General features: G+C 39.8%; 1 protein-coding gene and 1 long non-coding RNA gene across 5 annotated transcripts in view; one reads left to right on the forward strand and one right to left on the reverse strand.

The window, feature by feature from the left end:
* Nucleotides 1-2,187, reverse strand: part of LOC119865038 — a 46,967-nt gene extending 44,780 nt beyond the window's left edge. For all 3 annotated transcript variants that reach the window (XR_005375869.1, XR_005375868.1, XR_005375870.1), the window contains exon 1: nucleotides 1,426-2,187. This is a non-coding gene — a long non-coding RNA (uncharacterized LOC119865038). The remainder of the gene's footprint in view (nucleotides 1-1,425) is intronic.
* BBOX1 (gamma-butyrobetaine hydroxylase 1) overlaps nucleotides 1-13,672 on the forward strand; it is a 59,134-nt gene extending 45,462 nt beyond the window's left edge. Inside the window, exons 6-8 of one of the 2 annotated variants that reach the window (XM_038569284.1) lie at nucleotides 4,787-4,983; nucleotides 11,352-11,518; nucleotides 13,148-13,672. In XM_038569284.1, coding sequence (XP_038425212.1) covers nucleotides 4,787-4,983; nucleotides 11,352-11,518; nucleotides 13,148-13,308 — 525 coding nt within the window. In that variant the 3' untranslated portion in view covers nucleotides 13,309-13,672. The remainder of the gene's footprint in view (nucleotides 1-4,786; nucleotides 4,984-11,351; nucleotides 11,519-13,147) is intronic. The other variant, XM_038569285.1, reaches the window with a different exon arrangement.
* The last annotated feature ends 5,382 nt before the right edge of the window (nucleotides 13,673-19,054 follow it).

The raw sequence follows: 19,054 nt of genomic DNA on the forward strand, positions 1-19,054 counted from the left end.
CTTGGTCTCTGCAGCTCGTGCCCTGTCACCCCCCAGCAAGCCAGCCAGGCTCATGTGGGTCTTCGGAGAGCAGGCCGAAACATAGAGGCCTCGTGAGACCTACGTTAGTAAGCGGCCCAGGTCCCTTCTGTCGTGTTTTACTAGTCTAGAGAAGTCGTAGTGGGTTCGCCCAGCTGCAAGAAGTGGGAATGCAAGGAGAGGAATAACCATGGTTATTTTTGGAAACTGTCTACTGTCCCACTATCAGATTCCTCCTCGAGGAGGGAGATGTTCAGCACGGAGCCCCAGACCCTCCAGGACAGTTTCTGGGAGGACACTCCACCACTACATTTTCACAAAATTGCCATTTTTGCTAAACCAGTGACGTATTTACAAAAGCAGCACCTTTGCTATGCCAAGAAATAAATGGTCAGGACACTACCTTTGAAAAGGTATTTTCTTCATACTTTTATAGCTAAATGGGATTAAATGAAATAGCCACACAGAAATCTGTATCTTCAAAGGTAATGGACGTTTGGGGCGATTCTCTAGTTAATGAAGGCAAAGTAGGCCAAAATCAAAATTAGTCTGGTTTTTTTTTTCCATCGTGTTGATGGAAAAAGTTTTCTCTGCACCCTAGTTGTTAACCCATTTTCCTTGCCAGTAGTAACTTCACACATTTTAAATTATTTCCTTGACTGTAAAACACCACATAATTTTTTTGAACAAAATGATGACAGTGAAATGACTCCTATAGTCACCCTTTGGATAGAGATGAAGGGGTGGGGAGGACACACAATGTGATTTTTCTAAATATGACCCAGAGATTCTCTAAAGCTCTGAGGGGGTAAAAGCCAAACTAATCAGCTCAATTTATCTACCAAAGATAGCTTGGAGAGTTGGACAAGATAAAATTTTAAAAAATTAGACTAGAAAACTAGATTCTAATTTAACATTTTAATTACCTACTTTTTTCTGAGTTCAGGTTTCGTTTCTTGAAAGCCTAAGGAAAAGTGATTATGTGGCTTTATAAATTTTCTTAAAGTATAATATAATGCTTGGCATTTTCATAGCATTTTATACTTTTTAAAAGTACTGCTACATATATTATTTTGTCTAGTTCCTCTTAACAGTCCTTGAGGTAGATGACTGATCCTGTCTTTTTGTGTTAGACGACAAAATGACACACAGCAATGTTAAATGCTTTCACAGAGTGACATCTGACTAACGGAACACATGAAATGGAACCCAGGCCTCTAATTAGTTTTTTCACCATACCATGCTGATCTGGAGTTGGACTTTCTAATTACCATAATTTATATAATGTGATGAGCATCTTCCAATCTTCCACTTTTCTCTATCTCAAGACATAACCCAGCACCTTTCACGTAAGGGAGACTTCATAGATACGCTATAAAGAGGCAAAGAAATGCCACAAAGTCTTACCTGTCTCCATCAGCAAATGAAACGTTCGAAGATAAATGACCTGATAGAAGACTTTTTAATGAAACATGTTTTCTAAAATGTCTAGATTGTAGTAGGAGAATAATTAGAACGTAGGCACCTGTTTGTTTTCAAGGTTCCATTTAGAATCACTCAGGGGTCTTTGTACCAAAGTCCGAGCTTTTTATAACAAATAGAGTAAGTCACTTTTCAGTGCAGATGAAATGATCGGAATAGCAAGTTACCTGCTGAAAGTTGAATTTTATCAATTTGGATCATGTAGGGCAGGGATAAGGTGACACATCTTTAAAGAAACATAGATGTTCCTTTGCTCACTGTCTTTGGGCCTAAAGTCACATGCTGCCATAAAGTAACATCTAGAAAGAAAACATTTTTGGTTCTGAATGAATTACATGAAATTAAATTGGATTTTAGACACATCAGGTGCATACATACTTTTTGACTTAGTGATGCAAGTGTTGTCTGGCACCATCATCTTTGTTCTTTCATAAGATTGCATTAACTTATAATTACATAAAAGAAGATTATTACTTGGCCTTACTATATATGTAAAAGACATCAGTTGATCTTTTTAAAAGATTTGTATTTGAAGTATTCTGTGACTTCATCATGGCAAAAACTAAGAGGATTTAAAGAACACTGGTTCTCTCAGAGACAGAGCTATGCCTTTGTTTTGCCTTCTGGGAGTTCGGTAGACGAGGTTGACGTTTCCATCTCCTCCTCTCGTTGATCATACCCCTTCATTCCTCGTCGCCCTGGTGATGAGAGAGTTTTCTACAATGACTTTGTCAGCTTATGCACATATTTTTTCAAGTTTAAAAAACTGGTATCAGTTTAAGGACGGAACAATAATGAGTGTAAACCAGGTCTCTCCTAACATCGGAAAGTAAGAGGGACCCCGGGATGGCACGGTCGGGTAAGCATCTGCCTTCTGCTCAGGTCATGATCCCAGGGACCTGGGATGGATCCCAAATCAGGCTCCCTGCTCGGTAGGGAGCCTGCTTCTCCCTCTCCCTCTCCCTACCACTCCCCTGGCCTATGTTCTTTTCCCCCTCTGTGTATGTCAAAAAAATAAATACAAAACATCTTTTAAGAAGAGAAGGCATCATCAACCTGAAATGGGGTTTTAAGCCTACAGAGCACATACATCCACACACCACACGATACTGAATTATTAAGAGTCCCATAAGGGGATTCTGCCCTTTTGTAGGAAAGGAACTTGCTGTATGATGATTTTAAGCCAAACAGACTAAGGTTTGAAAGTCAGTTTTACCAGGGAGGAGCTGAGTTCTTACTAGCTGGCCAACTTTTTCTCTCCTGGGTCCCAGGTCCTTCAACCATAAAATGGAGATGAAAGTACCAAATTCTAAGGGATGTTGTGAGGAACCGATAAATGTACAGTCATAATTTGAAAACAAGTATGTAGAAGACTTAAAAAAATTGAGAAAAAAAAATTGTGCAGTTTGGGGAAGAAGGCAGGATTTGTGTTCTAGATCTGCACTATGCAATAGTCACTAGCCATATGTGATCATTTAAATTTCAATTTAAAATTATGTTTAAATAAAATTTAAAATGCAGTTTCTCATTCACACGGACCACATTTCAAGTGCACAACAGCCATGTGGGACTGGTGTCTACTTTATTGGGCAGTAGAGAACAGTCTGTCACCACAGGACGTTCCAATGGACCCTGCTCTAGACCATCTATGGAAATAACCAAGCCAAATGGATATTTTTCCCACTCATGTTCCCGCTGTTCTGGATGTTTGATAATATTTGCCTCTTTCTTATTTTTATTTAACTCAAAATGTTTCCATAGTTGAATAGTGTTTGTTTCTTTAAGCAGAAAATCTGAATATTCTTTAAATAGAAAAAAATCATTAGGTGGAAAATCTTAGGTATTCAAATCACTCACTCATGCTGACGTAACAAAAGGAGTCATAGGAACATCATTCAAAAAATATACTTCTAAATTTTACTATATTTTGTTTTTCAGAATGAAATAATGTCCAACATGTCCCCATAAATCTTAGTTAAAATAACTATCCTTGGGACGCCTGGGTGGTTCAGTGGTTGGGCATCTGCCTTCAGCTCAGGTCATGATCCCGGGGTCCTGGGATCGAGTCCCCCATCAGACTCCTTGCAGGGAGCCTGCTTCTCCCTCTGCCTGTGCCTCTGCCTCTCTCTCTAGGTCTCTCATGAATAAGTAAATAAAATCTTAAAATAAAATAAAATAAAATAAAATAAAATAAAATAAAATAAAATAAAATAAAATAAAATAAAATAAAATAAAATAATAAAATAAAATAAAATAAAATAAATAAAATAAAATAATAAAATAAAATAAACTATCCTTTTGGTTTTTTTTATTCCCTATGTTTCTTGGGTTTATCCATCCTCATAACTCCACCCAACCTCTATTTCCTTCTTGTCCTCATACCTGAACTGTCTCATTAGACTCTCAAGTAGTTACTGCCTCACTAATTGCTCCTTTATAAAAAAAAAAAAAATGTATCCCAAGTAACATCACTGAACTAATATTCTTCAACTCAGTCTTGGCTACATTATGTCTGTATTCAAAAGCCTTCAACAATTCCCCTTGGTGCACAAGAGAAAGTACAATTTTGTTCATCTGACATTCAAGACTCCACGATGAGAGCTTCAAAGACTTCTTCCACTGGATCTATTCTTTTTCGTTGTGACCGTCTGTTGTGGCCAAACTTTTGATAGCCAGGGAGGTGTGTATTTTTGCACATCCATTATCAATGCACTTGATTTGCTCTCTCTCTATGTCCAAAATCTTATCCATCCTCCTTTGCCTAGTTTTTTTTTAAGATTTTATTTATTTATTTATTTATTTATTTATTTATTTATTATTTATTTATGAGAGAAGAAGTGAGAGAGCACATGGGGAGAAGGAGAAGCAGATTCCCCACTAAGCAGAGAGCCCAGTGCGGGGCTCCATCCCAGGATGCTGAGATCATGACCTGAGCCAAAGGCAGATGCTTAACCCACTGAGCCACCCCGGTTCCCCTCCTCTGTGAAGCCAACACGAAGTGTGCAAATATTCCAACATGAAGTGTTCGCTTGTTGCAGCTATTATGATCCGTCTTTGGTTTCCTAAAGAACATTTTCATGCCTATGTTCATGTCTCAAACTGAAACAATGTTTGAATGATAGAACACTGATTAAAAGCAGTTTTTTCTCTCCCAACCCTTTCTGTGCTGACACAGAAGAGATGTAAGAGGTTAGTTGACGTCCGTGCCTCCATAACTTTCTGAATCTTTAAGTGTCCAACAAGGTAAATGTTTAGCATTTTGGAACACATCTATTTCTTTTTGCAGGTTCAGCTTCTGCACTGTATAAAACAAACAGTCACTGGGGGTGATTCGGAAATTGTAGATGGGTTTAATGTATGCCAAAAGCTCAAGGAAAAAAATCCTCGAGCGTTCCAGATTTTGTCCTCCACTTTTGTGGACTTTACAGACATTGGAGTGGATTACTGTGATTTCTCCGTACAGTCCAAACACAAGATAATAGAGTAAGTACTATTTATACTTTTCTCATAGCAACAGAATAGCTAACTGCAAAAGCTTCATTACCCTAAACCTAAAGCTTAAACAGAAGAAGAGCTCTGATTAACTCCAGAGTTTACTTTTTATTAACAATTTAATCCAATTTTAGAAGGAAAAAAAGAATATTTTCACCATAAAAAAATCTTCATCAAATTCTCTGAGCTTTCTCTTCCTAATTAAGAAAAATAATTAAGACTATATACACTTGATTTTTTAAATATACAAGCTCTACAGAATTATAATCAGTGTGATTGTAGTAGTCAGAATCCTTTCAGCCAGAAATGAGAGAATCTAACTGAAATTAGGTCGATCCGATAGATGAACATCCATCCTCTGTGTTGGCTTCCTTTTCAGACATGGCAACAGAAGCTCTGCATTTGCATTGTCCTCAGTGCTGGTAATCACATACACAAAAGCCCTCATTTCCCCCAGAGCTCTAACAAAAATAGGTGACCCACTGCCAGATTTGTATGTAAGTCTGTCCTTGAAGCAATCCCCATGGCCAGGCAGTCAGAGAATTCCGATTGGCCATTCCCGGATTACATGTTCCTCTCTGGACCAAAGTCCGTCTCATTGGAACCACGTGGGCTGAGAATGAAACAAGAATGTCTGCCTAAATTGATGCCAACAAAAATCATAATTCCCTACGTACATTTTATTATTTTTTTTCATTTAACAGTATTTCATCATGATTTTTTCAAGTATCTACAAAGACCACAAATCTATCCTTTTATTTGAGAATTATCTTACCCTGTGTTGCTCAGACATAATTTTATTTAATCAGACATGAGTTCATAAATTTTGTGGTGTTTCCAATTTTTTATTTTATTTCATTTTGTTATGTTTTAAATTTCACTTGGTTAACAGACATGCAGTATTGGTTTCTAAAGTAGAACTCAGTGATTCATCACTTACAGCAGCCAGCGCTCATCACAAGTGCCCTCCTTAACACCCACCCCATCTAGCCCACCCCCACCCACCTCCCGCCGTGAACCCTCAGTTTGTTCTCTATCCTTAAGAGTCTCTTATGTCTTATTTCCCTCTCTCCCTAACCTCCTCCTTCCCCTATGTTCATCTTTTTTCTTTTTTAAATTCCACATATGAGTGACATCACATGGTATTGGTCTTTCTCTGACTTATTTCACTTAGCAAAATACAGTCGAGCTCCATCCACGTCGTTACAAATGGCAATATATTTTTTTTTTTGATGGCTGAGTAATACATGCCATTGCGTATACATGCCACATCTTTATCCATTCATCAGTCAATGGACATCTGGCTCTCCATGGTTTGGCTATTGTTGATAACACAACAACAATCATCGGGGTGTATGTGCCCCTTTAAATCTGTATTTTTGTATCCTTTGAGTAAATGACTAGTAATGCAATTGCTGGGTCTTACGGATATTTCCAAGTTTAGAGTTGAGTTTGTTTTCTTCTTTTAGTAGAAACAGCCAAATAATATGAAAATTAACTCATCTAACAAATAATCAAGTCCCCAACATACTAACTCATCTTTCTTATATAAACATATGGCCTTCATGTACTCATCCAACAAGTATTTGTTGAAAAAGCAGCCGCTCTTCTTGGTGGTTGGGATACATCTGTGGACAAAACAAAGATTCCTGCCCTTGTGTAGCCTAAAGTCTAACAGGGGAAGAGAAAGTTACAGGTTTTAAAACAAATGAATAAATTACAGTAACCAATAAAACAGTTTTTTTAAATATTGAAGAATAAAGAAGAAGTAGGGTAGGATTAGGGGAATCTGTAAAACCAAAGACTTAGAGAAGATGGAGGTTGCATCATTAATGTGTGGTGAGGAAAAGCTTTACTAAGTAGGTGATATTTGAACAAAAATCTAAAGGAGTGAAGGAATTTGCCCAGAAGAAGAGCAGTTTCCAGGAACAGCTGGAGCAAATGTCCTAAGACGGCCCTGAGACCACAGGGAGGGGACAGCGGGGAGGCCGGCATGGAGCAGAGTGTTAAGGAAGGAGGTCAGATGGGAGTAAGTTCGTGTCAAGCCTTGTTACTCATTGTTTAAAAATATATTGCCTTTCACTCTTAGTAAAATAGGGAGCTGCTGCATGGTTTTGACCAGAAGAGAGACATTTATATTTATGTAACTTTACTCACATTTAAATGGGTCACCTGGGCTGTTTGTGCTGAATTTAGTGAAGAAGGGCAAGGGCAGGAGCCTGAAGACGAGTCAGGAAGCCACTGTAGGACGCAGGCTGGACGGGACGGGGGCTTGAACGTGAGTAGCCCACACGGTGGCAGTGGCCGTGTGGAGAAGTATCTAGGCGTGTGGTTTGCAGGTTGGAACAGCATATTTTCCTGACAGATTGGATGAAGGGTGTGAGAGAAAGGAAGCCATCAAAAATAAACTCTAGTTCAAAATAATATTCTCTGAGAGGTCAGTCATCAAGGTGGGAAAGAGAAGAAATAACTTGGATTCCCTGTTACAACGTGACCGTTTTAAGTTCTCACAAATCACCTTAAAAACCCACCGCAGATTGTAATTTGGTTGTGGCAGGATATAATCGCAGATTCTGGCAGCCTAGTGAGTGGAGACAAAACAAACAAACCCTAGTTATTGAGTAAGATTAATTGAATGTTCACCATCTGAATCACAGTTGGTTACTTTTCGTAGTAAAATTTCAGAATTTGGCCATTTTCAAGGCCTCGGGGATAGCCCCAGAGAATACAAGTGGTTAAGGTTAATCCACTTAAAAAATGTATTTTAACAACAGGACATAAAACAAATAGGGCTTTCAATTAATGGAGGGACTTGCTCACCTGTGGGTTTGGGTTAACTTAATTTTCCTCACGGTGAAATTTTTTAACTCCTTTGAGATGTGTTGTCCTACCTAGTACAAGCAGACCTTGGCGGCTGCCGGCAGAGTTAGGAGACAATGACAATGACATTATTTCCAGCATAATGAAAGGTAAGCAGATAAAGAAACTAGGAAAAAGTAATAAATGGTGAGATGAAGCGACAGCAGGGCACCCGCACGGTGGCAGATTCAATCCCATGGATGCTGCTCCTCGTCCGTGGGGCAGTCGTGGTCTGGTGACTCAGGCTCGCTGAGCCAGCGTCTCTTTGCCGGGAAAAGGGAGTAAAATCACTGCCCGCCACATACAGTCGCAGTGGGAATTAGAGAGACAGTAGATAGACTCCCCTCCCGCGGGGCCTGGCTCGGAAAGGGAAGAATAAATCGTAGCTGGCCCAGTCCTACAAAGTCCAACACAGCTACCAGTGAAAGATTTCAGTTTCAGCTTTGAGCTTCTACAGACCATCGCCCGGAGGGGAACGGGGTCAGTTTGCAAGTTCCAACATACTTCTGAAGTGTGAAAGAAAGTTTTCCTGCAGATCCCAGGAGAATGTGAAGTGGTGGGCAGCACCGCAGTGACACACCCACCACAAATACAAGTGGTCCCACCAAATATCAAAGCTCTCCATGGGGCAGACTATGGTAACTCCCGAGAAGTGGTCACAGCACCAACTCTGATCACAGGAAGTGACCCTACAGTCCTTTCACTGGGTTCTTTTGTTGGCATCACTGATGACATTTTGCTTTCACTGATCTGCAGTCACCAGGATACTGGTTTATGTGTAAATGTTTGTCCTTTGTGTACTGTTGGCATATAGCAAGTTGTTCTTCTCGTCTTTGGAGGCTTTTTACCCTTCCTTAGCCTGTAACCCTGCACTGGGACCTCCCTTTCATTCTGCAGCTGCACCCAGAATGCTTACTGGGACGCAATTTTGCATTTTAGGTTACCTTTTCCTTGATTGGTCCTTCGTTCATTAAGCTGCAACCTGCAGGCCACAGAGTATTCTCTACCTAGGTGGAGAGGATGGGGGAAGGAAGGAGGGCACTTCCTGCCTAGTTAGTCATATTTGTTTTTTAATCAATATGTGTAAATTCTGGTTTTAAGAGTCCAAGAGCCTTATTGAAAACCTGTTCCTTTCTTTCACTTCCTTTCCCCAGTGTGGGTTCAATAGGTAGTTCACTGTCACTATCAAAAAGCAAAGAGTTGCCACTAATGACAGGTTCTTGGAGTTTACGATTACAATTGCCTCTGGCTCAGAGGACTGGATATTAAGCACAGAGACCCAGAGAGCCATAATTTATACATCACAGGCAATCACGTTTCCTCCTGTACCCTGATTTATTGATAATGGTTTACTCTGTGTAAGTGAAATATGATCTAGACCCCAAATCAGTGTCACCAAGCCTTGGCACATGTGATAGTCTATTGGTTTGACCCATCAGGTCTGGATTCCTGTCCAGGGTAGGCTCATAGTACCACCTCCTGGGCTGTCCCAGGGACAACTCTAGGCACTTTGCCATGATCCTCTCCCACTTTCAGTTTTTGTCCATCCTTCCTTTCTTTTCTCTAAAGAGAGGATAGAGTGGGTAGATGCTTTAGGACTGGCTAAAAGTGTACCTTCCCAGTAAGCTTAAAATATATATCTTCCTTTTGCTTCTGTGTGTAGACAGTGCTCATGCTGTGCTTATTACAATGAGCATAGTTTATTTTTTTATTTTTTATTTATTTATTTTTTTTTTAATTTATGATAGTCATACAGAGAGAGAGAGAGAGGCAGAGACACAGGCAGAGGGAGAAGTAGGCTCCATGCATGGGGAGCCCGACGTGGGATTCGATCCTGGGTCTCTAGGATCGCGCCCTGCCAAAGGCAGGCGCCAAACCGCTGCACCACCCAGAGATCCCTGAGCATAGTTTAAATTCAAATTAATGATATCTTTTTTTACATATCAAAAGTAATTTTACCTTACATTATCATGATCATGATCCATATTCTAAGGAAAGATAGAGAGATCTCAAAATGCTATCTCAAAAGCACTAAAAAGATGTTAGTACCCTCCCAAGGTACCAAAAAGAAAAAAAAAAGTCACATATCCAATGAAATGTATTAACTGCCTGTTATGTGCAGGCCTATGTTAAGAGCTAAGAATACAACATTAAATGAGGTAGAGTATTGATCTTCTAGAAGCCTACCTACTAAGATACACAGCATAGGTTGAGAGATACAAAGAACATGTCTTAGGCTAGATTCTTTTCTTCTCTGTCATGGTTTCCATACCTGCAAACTAAGGATTGAATTAGAAGAGTGAACTTCAAACTCAGAAAATAGATTTTTATTCCCAATCATTCTTCAGTAAAATCATACTTAAAATCCCGATAAGGAAAAAAACCCCTAATAAGGTGGTTGACCCATGAACTTGTAACATAAAAATACTTTATTCCATAAAAGCTACTATTTTAAAGAAGGAAGAATAAATTCATTTCCCTGAATATTAAAAATTTAATTAGAATCTTTCAGTAACATTTATTTTAAATTAATTTGAATCATTCTGGTACTTATAAGTAAGATTTCAAAAAATACCTGCTGGGATCCCTGGGTGGCGCAGCGGTTTAGCGCCTGCCTTTGTCCCAGGGCGCGATCCTGGAGACTTGGGATCGAATCCCACGTTGGGCTCCCGGTGCATGGAGCCTGCTTCTCCCTCTGCCTGTGTCTCTGTCTCTCTCTCTCTCACTGTGTGCTGATCATAAATAAATAAAAATCAAAAAAAAAAAAAAAAGAAAGAAAGTTTTAAAAAAATACCTGCTAAATGGGTGGCCAACATGAAAAGATGCTCAACATCACTCATCAGGGAAATGCAAATCTACATCACAATGAGCTATCACCTCACACGCGTCAAAATGGCTAAAATCAAACACACAAGAAACAGCAAGTGTTGGCAAGGATGTGGCAAAGGCACCCTTATGCATTGTTGGTGGGAATACAAACTGGTGCAGCCACTGTGGAAAACAGTACAGAGATTCATCAAAAAGTTGAAAATAGAGCTACCCCATAATGCAGTAATTGTACTATGTGGAATTTCAGAAACTAGACAAAGAAAAAAGAGACAAACCAAGAAACAGACTCTTAGCTACAGAGAACAAACGGATGGTTGCCAGAGGGGCGTGGGGTGGGACAATTGGCAAAATAGGTAGAGGGGATTAAGAGCACAGTCCCCTTGATGAGCACTGGGTGGTGTATACAGACTTGCCAAATGCTACACTGAACAATGCCGCCTAATATGACACGGTATGCTAACTACGCTGGATTTAACATCTTTCAAAAACTGCTAAATGAACGAATCAAGAACAAATGACTACATCGTACCATAGACAACCTTAATACCTTTTGTACATGTTTTTGGATTCTTTAGTACCATGTTTCAGACACATCTTCCAAGACAAACTGATCCTCAGAAATGTAAATAAATACTTCATGGCTTTTTAACTTTTTTCTCTTTAAAAAATAGATTAGATGATAAAGGCCAAGTGGTTCGCATCAACTTCAACAACGCAACCAGAGACACGGTATTTGATGTACCCGTTCAAAGAGTTCAGCCTTTTTATGCAGCTCTGAAGGAGTTTGTTGACCTCATGAACTGTAAAGAATTCAAGTTTACTTTCAAGATGAATCCAGGTCAGTGGACACATTTTCTCAAACAACTGAAAATATGGATGCTTTTCAGCCTTAACCATTTAGAGCAGTTTTTCTCAAATACAGCATGTGGGACACTTAGGATCTTTGTGAGCAGCCCTCACCCCTGCTCTGTTGCCTCTCCGGACTTAAAAATACTTATTCTTAACAGACCCCTAGGGAATCTTTAAGCACACTGAATTTTTTTTGACTTCCGACTTAAAGAAGAAATACGTGAAAGACAAGCTGTAAGCCTCATGTCTGAGGTCAATACATGTCTGACGACCTGTATTTTCTGTCCTGGTCGCCAGTCAATATGAACGGAGGCTTCTACTTAATTTTTCGATCCCAGTAAACAGATAGAATTATCCCCATGATTCCCGCTCATGAAGTACATGAGTCATGTTTACTCGTTTAGCTTATCTGATCTGGCAAAGATAGTGCTACCTGAAATAAAGGGGTATTTGAAGTAGTCCAGCTACTTGGAATAAAGAAACAAAGTGTTGTGTTTGTTCTGGACCATCTCTACTCAGCGAGGTGACCTCAAGCTTGAGGCTTTCCATATCTATAGTAAACGGAATTTCTCTCCACTGCTGTTTTGGCCAAGTGGAACATACTTTTAACTTCTGATTATTTTTTGAATTGATCTTTGGCATGATAAAGTAATACTAGAAATCTCTACAAATCCACTGATAATGCAGTCAGCACAGGCTGATTTTAAGAGCAGTAACATACAACATTGAAATACCATGTGAGAAAAATGCCCCCCCCAATATAAATAAATACAAGTTGGAATCCAAGCTCCACTATTTAATGGTGTAACTTTGGGCAAATCCCTCAACCTCCTGGAGCCTCAGTTTTCTCACACAAAAAGATGAGCCAGCACTCTTTTCAGGATTTTCATGAGGCTTAGAAATAAGGTGCACAAAATACTGAGAACAGAGAAGACAAACCAAGTCACGATCCTTAAAATCATTTGAAGCCATTAAACTGGAAACAAACATTTCTAAGTAAGAGCTAAATAACAACCGGAAAAACAGTTCGAAGTCTTACACAAAGATAATATCTTAAGTAGAAATCCTAAAAGGGTCTACTTTAGAAAGCCTGTACTTTGAATGTCAAAAGGTCTAAAGCGGTTTGCAGTCCAATGGCCTGATGTGCAGGAAAAAGTCAATGGGCCATTTTCAGTCAGAGAAAGACAAATACCGTATGATTTCACTCATACTGGAATTTACGAAACAAAAACAGATGAACCTAGAGGGAAAAAAGAGAGGGAGGCAAACCATGAAACAGGCTCTTAACAGAACAAACTGAGGGCTGCTGGAGCTGAGGTGGGGGGCTGCGGCCTGGACCTGGGCTGGGGACTAGGGGGTTGCTGGTTGCGATGAGCACTGACTGTTGCATGTAAGTGATGAGTCACTAAATCCTACTCGTGCAACTAGTACTACACTATGTTAACTAGCTAGAATTTAAATCAAAACTTGAAACAACAACAAAAAAATAAGACAAACCTACTGTTTCTTGATACGAAGGAAGTAGCAATGTAATTTTGCATTTTCCATTTTATAGCGCTGCAAATCTTTTAAATCCATGATGATCGTTCATGTTGAAAACACAAATTCTTCTGTCTAGGTGATGTGATTACTTTTGACAACTGGCGCTTACTGCACGGCCGACGCAGCTACGAAGCAGGAACCGAGATTTCCCGGCACCTGGAAGGCGCCTACGCCGACTGGGACGTAGTGATGTCCAGGCTTCGGATCCTAAGGCAGGGGGTCCAACACAGAAACTGACTCTCCCGTCTGTGAGCTCAGTAAGGTTCCAATGACTATATTTTGTCCGATATGGCAAGGTGGCCTTCCTCGACCATGACCCATGGCCTTTACATACTAATTTCTTTCCCATCGAACACGTCCCCTCTCTTGAACGGGTTCCCTTCCTTTGTGCTCATACAGCGAGCCCACTCTGTAGACGGCTGAGCCCTGCTCTTCCCAGATAGAGCATCTCTCCGGCTCTATTGTACGTATGACCTAATTTCTCTTGCCTGTATATGAGTCTCCAGAATGCCTACAAATAGTTTAGTGTCAAATAAAACTTGGTCAGATAAAGCTCTTTTTAAATAAAGCTTGTGTTTCCAATAAAACTCATCTCAAAATATGTTTCCGCTCAGTTGCCTGCAGAGCCTCCGTCTTCATGACGACATGGGACCGTCAGCATGATTGGAAAAAGGCCTCATATTTTCAAAGATCTGTTTTAGTCACTGTTATTATAGATTTCTATCATCTAAATTTTCAGACCTCAACCACCTGGGATCTCAACATCTTCTTTAACAGCTGAATTATGACACCAAACCCACACATGTAAAATTAAAAAAAAAAAATCTAGGCGCCCTAAGTTTCTCTTGCCCTAAGTAAATGCTCCTAAGGATTGCCAGGAGAGCTTACACCCGTCTGTGAATCAGTTCTCACTCCTTCCCTTCAACTACTAACTAGAAAAGATACAACCAAGGTGCGTGCAACACTCACACCCAGAAGTGATGTCTAACCTGAGCTGATGTCTCTAACAGCTTCGCCTGCTGATCTTGCCTGCTATGGCCACTCCTTGTCCCCAGTGGTGGAACACAGATGTCACTGCCAGCCTTGGAAGTCTCGCTCCTGTGGAGCCCAGTCTCTTCTCTATCCCTGTTGAAAGCAAATTACCATTTGCTGAAATCCTGGTAATACATAGATTTTTAGTTGATACTTTTGGGGACCTAAATAACCAGCCTCCTTACTTTTAAAGTGTTAATGACTCACCACCGTGGAGCTCTACCTGTTGCCTTAAGACCAAGTGAAAGCTCTACGTCCATCCGTGTGTTACTTCTACTTCACACTCCCTGGGTGCCCATGGCAATGGGAGGCTAGATCACAGGGGCTGTGAGCCCACGTCAGCATACTCTTCTGATTCTCTAAAGTCTGGGACTGAGTCCACATCGCCCGCCTAGACTCCCCTTTCCCTGACAACACTGACTTTTTCTGGCCCTTCATTGTCCGTTTCCATCATCTGGTCTTGATCAAGGCGATGGTAATATATCATGTACAGCTAATGTCTTTGAACTTCAGAAGGAATGGGTTGGGTCTTCAATCCCATCCCTCCTAAGGCACTCCTAGGATGAAAACAGGTGAGTTCAATAGAGACGTGCCCTGATTCTAAGAGGCAGCATTCAATACGTAAAAATAATTTTCTGGAGGGACCCTAGCTTCATCCATTTAAAGCATCTAAACCCTAGGCACTTGCCAGGCTAACGTGACTTATTATACTTTTATTCATTTAGCAGATATTTATCACATACCTGGTAAAAATCACATACTCTGCTAGACGAAGGTCACAGAACAACTTGAGAAGTGCCTGCTTGTAATCTGGTGGGGGGAACAGAGAAGGATACAGATGATGCCATGTCAGCAGAATGGTTCACAGGAAAGCAAAAACGAGACTGAGAAGATTGATCAGAACTTCAGTCTGAGTTGAATGGGTGTCAGTCGTAGTTCTCCAGGCAAAGAAGGGAACATGACTTTTTTCCAAGTCAGAGGGCAGAAGCGGCACAGAGAACTGAGAGTGAACAGAGTGCACGTGTTGACTAAAAGTGAAAAATCCGAGGAAAAGCAGTGGTATAAATTCTGGGACTGGATGCCTAGGTTCAAACTACAATGATGACAATCAATTAACTGTGTATTTAGACATATAACATCTTTCCTGAAGCCTCAGCTTTTCTATCTATAAATGACCAGTGACAGTTCTTATCTCATTAAATTTTTATGATTAAATGAAAGTTCACGTAAAAAGCAATGTTTTCCCAAACTTCTCAAATGATGAACCACCATGTTGACTTGTGTGTGTTGTTTTTAAGTTTATGTGTGTGTGCATGTGTGTGGATATCTATCTATCATCTGTCTATCTCTCTATAATCTTCTTTTTTTGACTTTTTAAGTTTTTATTTTAATTCCCATTAACATACCACCAGTTTGTTCTCTATAATTAAGAGTCTGTTTCTTGATTTGTCTCTCATTTTCCTTTGCTTTATTTTCTTAAACTCCAAACATAAGTGAAGTCATATGGTATTTGTCTTTTTCTGACTGACTTATTTTGCTGAGCATTATACTCTCCAGCTCTGTCCATGTCATTAGCAAGATTTCACTTTTTTATGGCTGAATAATATTCAATTGTGTGTGTGTGTTTGTGCACACATCTCTGTACACTTGGGCTGCTCCCATATCTTGGCTATTGTAAATAGTGCTCTTATAAACACAGGGGTGCATGTATCCCTTTAAATTAGTGTTTTTGTATTCTTTGGGTCAATACCCAGTAGTGCAATTGCAGGATCATAGGGTAATTCTATTTTAACTTTTTGAGGGACCCCATACTGTTTCCCACAGTGCCTATACTGCTTTACATTCCCAGCAACAGTGAGTGGGGGTTCCTTTTTTCCACAGCTTTGCCAACGCCTGTTATTTCTTTTGTTATTGACTTAGCTACTCTGACAGGTGTGAGGTGCTATCTCATTGTGGCGTTGATTTGCATTTCCCAGATGATGAGTGATGTTGAACATCTTTTCATGTGTCTTTTTAGCCACCTGGATGTCTTCTTTGGAAAAATGTTCATGTCTTCCCCCATTTTTAATTGGGTTGTTTTTGGGGTGTTGAATTTTAGAAGTTCTTCATAGATTCTGGATACTAGCTCGTTATCAGCTATGTCATTTGCAAAAATCTTCTCCCATTCCATAGGTTGCCTTCTAGTTTTGTTGATTGTTTCCTTCTCTGTGCAGAAGCTTTTATCTTGATGAAGTCACAATAGTTTGTTTTTGCTTTTGTTTCTCTTGCCTCATCAGACATATCTATAAAGAAGTTACTAGGTTGATGCCAAAGAAGTCACCACCTGTGCTCTCTTCTAAGATCTTTATGATTCTAGGTCTCACATTCAGATCTTTAATCCATTCTTAGTTTATTTTTGTATATGGTGTAAGAAAGTGGTCTAGTTTCTTTCTTTCACATGTTGCTGTCCAGTTTTCCCAACCCTATTTGTTGAAGATGCTTTTTCCCATTGCATATTCTTTCTTGCTTTGTCAAGAGTAATTGACCATATACTTGTGGGTTTATTTCTAGGTCTTCTGTTGTGTTCCATTGATCTATGTGTCTATTTTTGTGCCAGTACCGCACCGATTTGACCACTACAGCCTTGTAATATAACTTGAAGTCTGGAATTGTGATTCCTCCAGCTTTGCTTTTCTTTTTCAAGACTCCTTTGCCTCTGCAGGGTCTTTTGTGGCTCCACACAAATTTTAGAATTGTTTGTTCTAATTCTGTGAATGTGTTTGTTTTAATACAACTTCCTAGACTCATTCTCAAAAGACTGTGATTCAGTGAGTCTAGGATAAGGACCAGAAACTGTGTCTTTATCAAAGATCTCAGGTGATATGCCTCATCAGAGACGTTTGAAAAATATTTATGTAAAGCATTGCATATTTCCTAGCTGAAAGTAAGTATTCAACAGATATTAATTATTATTAGTTACAATAACAGAGGTTGTAGAGGAAGAGGGTCGATTACGGTAAAAAGACATATATGAAGCTGGAGACAGAGACAGGGCCAAGTCATAAAATGTCGAAATGTATGTTGTACTACAGAGCTGATACTTTTATCTTGAAAGCAATGAGGAGCCATTTAGATGTTTTTAAACATTAAAGTGCCTTGATCAGATATTCATTATTTAAAGATGCATTTGACTACATCGTGGATGGAATGAGCAAGACTAGAGGCCATAACTCCACTTCTGAGGTTGTGAATCTATTTACTGCAAGAAGCCAGATGAGAAATTAGGAACGATTGAATGAGAAGGGACAAGGAAAGGAGAGATACTTAGACACCAAATCTAGAGAACCTGAGGACCCAAGGCACATAAAGAAGGATGGAGATGTTTAAGATGTCTCCTGAGTTTCTACTTGGGATAGGTACTTTAACAGCGATTCCTAGTTACAAGGAGAGAAACCACAACAGCAGAAGCAAGCTTTTTGGCAAGAAGACAAATCCACTTTTGAACAGACTGAATTGGAATTGCCCCTGAGTTAGTCCACTTGGCAGCTGAACGTATGTATACACACACACAGTTCAGGATGGACACCTGGATTGGAGAGCCCCTTTTGGAAAGTACATAGGTGGTGGATGAAATCATCACTTGTTTTCCTGGAGACATTTAGTGATTGTGACCAAGGTCACAAGCCTCATGGTAGGATGATAAGCTAATGATATTGGCCTAGTTTGTGGAATCAATTACACTTTGAACATAAAGAATCTGCAGTGGCTTACATTCCAACTCAGCTAGACCTCTTACATACCATATTTTGTTGCTAGAAGACAGCATTCCAAGCCAGCACCCCATGGCCTGGCTGTTTCCTTCTCTGTCAGAAATTATTTCTGTCCTGGAAAGGAGGGACAGAAGGATTGGATGCAGTTGCAACAATTTCTGAAGTGTTATATAGGACATGACATATTATGGGCTACAGCAGCTGGTGCCGACTAAAGATGATTGGGTTTCCTGGATATAACGGTCTAAAGATTTGACTTTCCCCCAAACTCATAATAGATCTGAGGTAACTTGGATTGGAGTTTACCCATATTTGGCAGTGGGGATTCTTACTGTCTGTTCCATTGCTCTGATTTGACTTGGAGAATATTAGCTGCTTGGCTAGTTAATTGGAAGAACTCCACAGGTCACGAGAATGACATGCCACAAAATATCTTTGTTGGTCTCTATTTCTCCCTCTAGCCAACCATTAAAAGGTAAGGAAGTGAATATTGGTACAGGGAATTTATGTGAAAGAAGGAATTCTATGGAGAAATTGAGTGGCACTGAGGGTAATCTCACTATTCAAGAATTTACACTAGGAGACAGGAAACATTTTATAAACAAAAATACCTTTTTATATTAAATATTATTTTGAGGACACATTCTTGCAATGAAAATGTGATTTAGTTGATCTTAATGGTTTGGAGCACACTTCTCTGTCTCTGCACAGCTGCCTGGAATACTCTTCCCTACTGTCTTTTAAGCCTAGAAAATTCTTCCCCCTTCAAAATTCAGGTTAAATTTCACCTCCCCTATGAAACCTTTCCTTATTCTTCTAGTATGGCTTAAGAACCCTTTCTTCTGGGTCCAGTGGGAGCTTTTCATACAGGTTTATATATTTATCCATTCATTCTAGCAATATTCATGAGCAAGTAGTATGTACCAGACACTATTCAGTGGACTGGTAATGCAGTGATGAGCACGACAGACAAAAGAGCTCTCTTTAGAGCTAATGGCTTAGTGGGAATATCAGGCATTGATCAAATAATTACAGAAATAAATAATTTTGAATTATGGCAAATGCTATAGGTGGGAAGTCCAAGAGGCTACAGGAGCAGAAAATAAGAGGATAGGACTGACAAGAAGAAAATGGAGCTCAGGGAAGGCTTCCTCAGGAAGTAGCTCTTGAGATGTTCGATGAAGAATGATATACAATGATGA

The sequence above is a fragment of the Canis lupus genome, chromosome 21 (assembly GCF_011100685.1).
Source record: "Canis lupus familiaris isolate Mischka breed German Shepherd chromosome 21, alternate assembly UU_Cfam_GSD_1.0, whole genome shotgun sequence".
In the NCBI taxonomy this organism is placed as follows: domain Eukaryota; kingdom Metazoa; phylum Chordata; class Mammalia; order Carnivora; family Canidae; genus Canis; species Canis lupus.